At 41.5% G+C, this 8,729-nt stretch overlaps 1 protein-coding gene across 1 annotated transcript in view; it reads left to right on the forward strand.

The window, feature by feature from the left end:
- Positions 1–7,915, forward strand: part of LOC121942073 (ATP-sensitive inward rectifier potassium channel 12-like) — a 10,034-nt gene extending 2,119 nt beyond the window's left edge. Inside the window, exons 2-3 of the mRNA XM_042485163.2 lie at positions 4,369–4,547; positions 5,491–7,915. Coding sequence (XP_042341097.1) covers positions 4,456–4,547; positions 5,491–7,126 — 1,728 coding nt within the window. The 5' untranslated portion in view covers positions 4,369–4,455 and the 3' untranslated portion in view covers positions 7,127–7,915. The remainder of the gene's footprint in view (positions 1–4,368; positions 4,548–5,490) is intronic.
- Positions 7,916–8,729: the final 814 nt, after the last annotated feature.

Raw genomic sequence — 8,729 nt, forward strand, 5'->3', positions numbered from 1 at the left:
TCTAGAAAGGGTCGTTTACATTTTATGATGGCCACTATAATTAGAAGCCCCTCACACACTGAAATAAAAACTTGTTTCTTTACGTGGAACTACTTTATTCAGTCAATTTACAGGTTTAAATCGCCTGGTCCATCTGTTTTTAGAGGGAGAGCTCTCTGCAGGGATTTTGGCTCCCAATAAACCTCCTGAACAATGTTTGCTAGATGCCTTCAAATCCCCCTAAATCTCACACACTGGACCTTTAAGTGCAGCACTTCAGTGAATATATTCAGTGATGTGTCCACTGCATTATGATTGTTTTTTCCTTGTGAAGAGAACACAAACAGGCCTCTTTCCATTGTTCATCTTTTACTGTAGAGCGTGTGTGTGTGTGTGTGTGTGTGTGTGTGTGTGTGTGTGTGTGTGTAGGATGAAGTTCTTCTAGTAACAATAAGTGTCCGTTATGCACACAAGTCCCTATTTTTACTTCTTTGTAGGACTTTAGGACATTGTGTGGTCAAACTGCTGTCCTCAGGGACATGTGGGCCCCTCTTTAATATGAGTTTAAAGACAACGTGATGTTCAGAGACACAGAAAAAAAAAACAAAGATGGAACAGAATCGCCTCAAAAAAACATGGCACGACAAAATGCAACTCTTTTGCACAGTTTCACACATTTCTTTGTCATTTAGAAAGACATTTAAACACATTGGTGTGTGAGTGTGTGTGTGTGTGTGTCTGTGTGTGTGTAAATCTTCTGCTTTTCTGAAAATGGCATTACACGTTGTAGTAACATCATTCGACGTCATAATCTCTTCATCTTAATCTGTATTTTTTCTCACACTCTGTCCAATGCTGAGGACCTCATAACTTTTTCTTTTTTTTTCTTTCCTTCATTCCTCCCCTTCTCATATCATGAGCTCTCAGATTACACAAAAGGTCTTAAACCAGGCCACAACAACTGACATCCACCTTTCATATTGTTGTTTGGATTGGGAGATTAAGGGATATAGTAATCTGGTATTTGACAAGGGCTTCCTCCATCCTTTTCCTTTACATAGGATTATGCTCTGACGCACCTGAATACGAGCTACGTCATAGTCTTCAGCACATTGCAGAATAATAGTAATAATAATCTTTACTTTTAGAGCACAGTGGTGTAGCACAGGTTGTGTTGTTTGCTTATGAATATAGGTGGTTCATTTAAGGGAGAATCCACAACCTATTTACCTCTCTCCTCCACTCTCCTCTATGGTTTATCTCCTCCTCGCTAGTTTTCTCACAGGATGCGCCATCACCACACACAGCAAATACACAGCAAATAAGCCCCACAGAGAGAGATGTTCAGAGATGTTCCTATGGAGACGGCCAATACAGTAACTAGGATAAGACATTAATTACTGCCACTCCCCCCCAGGGATTCCTTCAGTTGAGAAATGTAGACATCAGCGAGGCATATACTGTCAACAGTTGGCTGCATTAGTGACAATATTAAGTTAATGACAGTATTTAATGTTGATTCAGACATACAGTTATTTATCAGTGTACATTTTTGGCAGATTCACAGTATATATATTATTGGCATGTATATAAAACTACCTAAATATATCATGTTTTGGATTAAAATAAGAACGATATTTACAACCACAAACATTTAAACAGTTCTACGTTTATACTACATCAGTTGCTCTTGGTGTCAAGTATTGCTGTGAATGGGTTAACAGTGGAGGCAGTTGACAGCCAGGTGCCGTTCATAAAGCCAGAAGGTGTGATGTAGCATATATCTGATGACCTGGGGATAAGAGCAGGCTGAATTTTTCTATTCTGTATTCATATTCTTGACTGTTGCAGTACTTTCCCTTCAATTTTATTTCCTCGTAATATATGTTTATTCAGCAAGGCTAATTCCTTGTAAGTGAAAGCAGACATTAAGATAAAAAACTTTATTCTGATTCCGATTCTAAAGTGATAGGTTGTGTTTAGACAGAGCAATCCCAAATCAAGGTCCACTTGATATCTTTTTTTTTTTTTTCTGGGACTTTAAACTGGAGTTGATTCGATTGTCCCAGGGATGATCCACGACACATTTTCACCCATAGTACTTTTAGGACTTCTTTTTTCATGCTGACCCCAAAAGCACAAGCTAGTAAGAAGACATTGAAAATATGAAAAAATTAACTCAAAGAGACAAAAATAAACCACAAGGAGAGGCAAATGATACCAAAGTCTGGCTCCTATATAGGAGATGTGGAGGGACCCTTTGCATCTGTGCCCAGGAGCCCATTGTCTCATAATCTGCCCATGGCTCTCTGACATTTCAACAACTGAATTTTACATATACAGTTAGCTTTATAAAGGTAAAATTTGTGACAAGCTTATCTGAAACTATTGCTTGGAGTTTTGTTTGCATGACACTGCCTGAGCCAGGTGACATGTGCCACATGTGTGCCACGTGTCATGTCCAGCAATGGTGGCATGGGCCAAATGTTTGACACAGCACAGTTAATGAAAGATGCAGAACATTAGATACAAAACCAACATGAAAAACAACAAATATTTGCCACTAATTTGAAGGCCATGCAGTCCTCTTTACCAACAGAAACAATACAATTTTGTTTGTTTTTTTAAAGTAAAAATTAGGCTGTACTACACAGTGCAGTCTTTCACTCCCTGTCTCTATTATAAATCCAAGCAGACTGACTTGTGAACTGATCCGATGTATTGGCTGGCATCTTTAAGGACTCTGTAATAAAAGGTTGTGACTTTCTGCAGAGGAGACTCTCCTCCAGCTGTACCAAGCTGACGTAATCATCTGCCCTTTTGGGATTATCTAGTTGAAAATCACTCTTTATCCGGCTAATCAGCCAGGAGTTCGTAACATCTGTCCTCTGTGTTACAGGAAAGAGAGTCTGGAAGCATCACACACAAGGGTTGCACCCAGGACACATTACATGACATCAAATCCCATCAAAATTGTACTTGTGTGTGTTTATGTGAGTGTGTTTCTATTTGCTTGTTATTGATGACGATATTGAACAAAGGCTTTTAAACTGCAGTTGTCAGAGATTTTCCCAAGACAATCCATTACTACCTTTCACTGTCAACTAATTTATATCAGCCAAAGTGATTCACATACAATAAAACATAAACCACCGCTGCCCTTTTGTATTGCGTGCAATTGGCCTTCTATTGGTTACGCAACTAGTTGCTTTTTGGTTCTCCTCGTTTCCAGCTTGCTGACATAATAAGCTGAGTGAAATCACCCTCCAACCTTGTCATCAGGCCAAACAGCAGATCAATTGTTCCTCTAACAGTAGATTACCACTGATTCATCTCTTTTTTAGACCTTTGTCCCTTCCACTGCCTGTCTGGTTTTCCACCCCTGGTTGGTCTGAAGGTCCCTAAGGCTAACCACTAGCAAGGACCTAATCAATAAGCTTTCATTACACAAAACTGTCTGGTCTGCCCCGTGCATTAGGGCAAGGCCAAAACTTGCAGAGAGAGATATTTGATGCCTCTGATTTTTAGCCATGCTAGTGACATGACACTATGAATGGCAGTGTCGGTTTGTTTACCACTTTGTTTCAGGCTGCCACGAAAATCAGTCTAAATATACAAGTCAGTTTTTTAAAAATTGTCCAATACTTTAGTTAGTACCAAATGCTTGCAAAACTAATGCCATTTCCATCATCCTCAGCAGTACTGCTGCACATTACTAAATGTTAGCATGCTAACACGCTGAACTAATGTTTACCTCAAACAGTAAACATTTGCATGGTAACATTGTAATTGTGAGCATGCTGACATGTTGATGTTCGAATTTGGTTCAAATTTCCGCTCTGTGAGTTCAGCCCATGGATGTATAGAGAGAGAGAACTGGATTCAGTGTCAGCGGCTGGGCCTCATTAATTCCTATGACAGTTGCTCAGTGGTGCAGGAGGTCAAAAAAAGATTGAAATTATTTAATCGAGTGACCCTTGTAGACTTCTAAAGTGTTATCAGACCAAATGGATCAAATCCGAAGAATGAGACAAGTCATTTCGTGAGGGTTGTGATGCTCAAAATATGTGTCCACTGATTTACAGACATGAGTTTCACCATGTAAGTCTTTGGAAAAAGTCTTATTGGGCCCAATGGCATTATGTGATGGACCCAAAGATTGTAATTTCATGGTTTGGCCACTATCTCAAATTCCTGGGGGCCTGGTGTTGCCTCTTAGATCTGCAAGCATGGTTGTGGACTCTTAGCTTTGTTGATACTTTGGGGAGTCCGGGAATTAGCCAATTATGCTAACCAGTTTATGTCTGGTTTATCTCCACATTTTGAATGCACTCAAAGTCACTATTCTGATACCTAAAAGAATGTCCTCTTTGTCTTCTTTGTTCACAGAAAATGCATCATAAGAGGGCAGCGCTGATAACGAATGCAAGACAAACCTGAGCTCATACTGCCCCCCTGTCCAGCAACAGTACTTTAATGGTTGGAACTGCCCGCCCCAACCTACATTACTGCCCTCGCAGACACAGCCTGATGATCACCGGTGCCATGGGAGCGGTGCGAGTCAATAGGTAAGAGAGGATGCAGAATAAAACTATGTCAGTGGCCAAAAATGCTTTAGTTTTTCTTTAAGGTCATTTCTGTTGCTTCTCACTAAAGATCACAGGAAAAAAAAGTTGAACCACAAATTACTGCTGCAAGCACAAATTTAGAGCAGTTATTAAAAATATCTGTGCCACTTTTATAAGTCACCCTTAATATTGGGTTTATAATGGTTTATACATGATTAACTACAGACCAACACTGCCTAATTAGACCTTTTAACATCTCATCCTATGGAACAATACTGCAGGGCCTCTGGATGACAACACATTTTATAACTATTTATTAACATTTACGATTGCAGACTTGATGGATTATCAGCAAAACCTCTTTATCCACAACATTTATACTTTTATGCAGATGACTCACTTACGTTTTTTGAGAAACCTTAATTGATGAATTTATTAGTGTGTGTAACTGCAGAATTTAAAGTTCATTTCCTTTTATAACGTATTAACATTTATATCAACAGACTTGATAGCTATCATGGCTTCACCTTTTGAGATTTTTGAGATCTTGTTGAGATTTTTTACAGCCTGACATCCCAAAAATCGTTCTGGTGATAGATCTATAACTAATCGATAAATAAGATGTTCTATACACCAGTAATGAAAACATTAGTTATGATTGATAAAGCTTTTGAATGATGTGACTTATTAGAAAAAGGATACCAAAACATCCAGTTAACTGTTTGCAATTTAAAACTTTGCAAATTCATAACTAGGCAATGCAGGTATTTCATGCATTGGATTTCTCCACATGTTATAGTGAGAGATACCGGTAAGATGTAAACTAAGCAGCTAAGAAGTTCTGATCCAACACTGATTTCTTATATTTATAGAACGAAGAGTGACAATGGTGGGAAATAGTGACTAGCTTTATAAACTCATTTTGTCCCCTCTGTTCTTCCAGATACAGCATCGTTTCCACAGATGAAGATGCCCTGAAGATCTCCAGCCTGGGCCTCCACAACGGCCACAGTCCTCTGACTCAGCAGACGTTGTCGGGGGCCTGCATGCGGGGTGAAGAAGGAGGAGGAGAGTGTCCAGGGAGTGATGAGGGAAGAGGGGCTTTGTCTTTGAGAGTGACAAATGAGCCCATCCACAACAGCTGCCGTGCTTCACCTTCATGTCGTCTGGGTCTGGATCTGGGCACCGGCCGTCTGCGCAGCCGCTTTGTGAAGAAGAACGGCCAGTGCAATGTGGTGTTCAATAACATGGAGGACAAGCCCAGACGATACCTGGCTGACATATTCACCACCTGCGTGGACATACGCTGGCGCTACCTGCTGCTTATTTTCACCACCACCTTCCTCCTGTCTTGGCTGGTGTTTGGCCTGATCTTCTGGGGTGTGGCGCTCGCTCATGGAGACTTTAACTTTCACATTCCTCTGAAGGAAGGGGATCCTCAAAACAACGTAGAGGATGGAAAAGATGAATGGCGGCCATGCATTCTCCACATTCAGGGTTTCATCGGAGCGTTCCTCTTCTCCATAGAGACCCAGACCACCATTGGATATGGTTTCCGGTGTGTCACTGAAGAGTGTCCAGTCGCTGTGGTGACTGTGGTGGTCCAGTCCATTGTGGGCTGCATTATTGACTCCTTCATGATCGGCACCATCATGGCAAAGATGGTGCGTCCCAAGAAGCGGGCGCAGACCTTGCTGTTCTCACATAATGCCGTCATCGCTCTGCGAGATGGTAAGCTGTGCCTCATGTGGCGCCTGGGAAACATGCGCAAGAGCCACATTGTGGAAGCGCACGTGCGGGCTCAGCTCATTAGGCCGCATGTGACGGCGGAGGGCGAGTACCTCCCTTTGGAGCAAACGGACATTGATGTTGGCTATGACGATGGGCTGGATCGACTGTTTCTGGTGTCACCGCTGGTGGTGGTCCATGAGATCAACAAGAACAGTCCTCTGTACAACCTGAGCCGTGCCGACCTGCTCAAGGCAGACTTTGAGATCGTGGTCATCCTAGAGGGGATGGTGGAGGCCACAGCTATGACCACTCAGGCCCGTAGTTCCTACTTGGCCAAGGAGATCCTTTGGGGTCACCGTTTTGAGCCAGTGGTCTTTGAGAAGAGCGACCGCTACTACGTGGACTACTCCCGCTTCCATAAGTCCTACGAAGTGCCATCTACGCCTCACTGCAGTGCCAGGGAACTGAGTCAAATGACAGGTCGTGGCGGGCAGTCCTCATCCTCAAGTTCGAGTTACTCCCGCTCTCCATCACCATTTGTCCCGAGGGCAGCCCGCCACTTTCTGGGCCCTCACTCCCCCAGCGCCTTCTGCTACGAGAATGAGGTAGCTTTGTGCTGTGGGGACGACGAGGATGAGGAGGATGTGAAAGAGAAGGCAGCGGGCCTGAATGTCCGAAGTGACAGAGAGGTAAAGATGAGAGATGACATTCACTTGGGTTTCAAAGAGACGTTTGTGGAGGAGCAGACGGTGGAGATGCTGTGTGTTCTGGACACAGAGAATCAGATCAGCCTTGACAGACTACAGCCCACTCTACCTTTATACATCAGCAGAGAGTCGGGAGTTTAATCAATGGTAATGGCTGCCCTTCCATTTGTTTCCTCTCTTTGTCTGTGTGCAGCCAACCAAAGTATTGAACTAGTGTAAAAATGAAAGATGGTGGACACAATTTAAACTGTACATCTCATGGAAGAGGAGGTTATTTTTTTGCAGCTGTACAAAATCTACTCAACTTTAGCTCATAACTGCTCTGGTTTCAGGTATTGTACACTTTCAGTTGTAACATCAGCATCTAAACCACGCACAGCTCATCTACTTTCAAACACGGTGAGCGCACATTTGTCTCAAATCATGAGGTATCTTAAAAACTTCATTGCTTTCTTGTTTTATTGAATATGACAGTGTACGATCTAGTGCTAAGTCAAGCGTTTTGTTCTTGATTCAGTTTTTGTAAATATGATATGCTTTTGTTTTGATTTTGAAATGATTATGCATCATATACAGATAAGTGTTAAGAGAGAAAAATCAATTTATTCCAAAGGAAGCATGACACAAATGCTCAACTTCACCACACTTACTTCCTGTGTAAAAATAAATAATTTCTGTACTTTGAGCATCAGTCTTCCTGCCTGTTACTTTTCACATTTGATAAATAAGCCATTTATTCCATGATAGACAACAAGTTCACATAAACTGAGCGAGCCATGAAACAGAATTCAGTTAATCAGATATGTACAGTTGAAGAACAAGCACTTTATTCTTACTTTTATCAATAGATACAAACACTTTGCAAACAGTGTGTTGTTTTGTATGAACAAAGCACCTAATAAACAACAGTTGTTACTGTTAAAACTTGAATTGTCTCTGTTGACTTTCTTTTCTCACTGGTTTAACAGCCAAGTCATTATAACTACCATCTCTTTCTCATTAGACAAGATCACACCAATCTTATTTGGCTTAACTTTGATTTAAAATATAGGTGGTTGCTCTTTCTCTCAGACAAAAATGTGTGGATTAACAACTGGGCAAATCAGGCAACTGCTGTGAGGCCTCAGACCTTCAGGGATCCTTAAAGCCCCAGGGTACACTTTATCTGTATCACAGAAATAGTGCACTATATAGTGTGTTAGCCATTTTGTAGTAGGGTTTGACGTCTTGAAGTCTTGTTTGATTATTCCCTATATAGTTTACTATTTAAAACACACTACATAGTGAAGAACTACAGAGAATAGTGAGTGAGTGAGTGAATGAGTGAGTGAATGGTTTCAAACACAGCTTTTGTGTCAACTGGTTTTTAGTAGTCTGAATACCAGTTTTTGGACATCAATACTGAACATCAGTTTTCAGTTGTTGCACCTAAAATAATGAGACAGTTAGCTACCTTGTTAGCATTACAGTAACATTAGCCATAACAGCTGGAAAAAAAAAAACTTTGCGAGAGCTGTTACTTAAAGTTTTCACGTGATTTGCCATGTTGTTTGTACATTTCTGATTATGCCTTTGGTGTATCTGGCACTCAACCTTTTAGGGTTCATCTTTGTAAATTTTGAAACTGAGACGACCCCTCTTGTGCCTCTGCTCCGCCTGTCCTGCTTTGCGCTTACTCCTTTCTTTGCAGGTAGTGGGCTGGCAGTGCAGCATGCTAGGGAGCTGCATGGCACCTCAGTCTGCC

This window comes from Plectropomus leopardus, chromosome 3 (assembly GCF_026936395.1).
Source record: "Plectropomus leopardus strain MGB_pleo_1.0 chromosome 3, ASM2693639v1, whole genome shotgun sequence".
NCBI lineage: Eukaryota > Metazoa > Chordata > Actinopteri > Perciformes > Serranidae > Plectropomus > Plectropomus leopardus.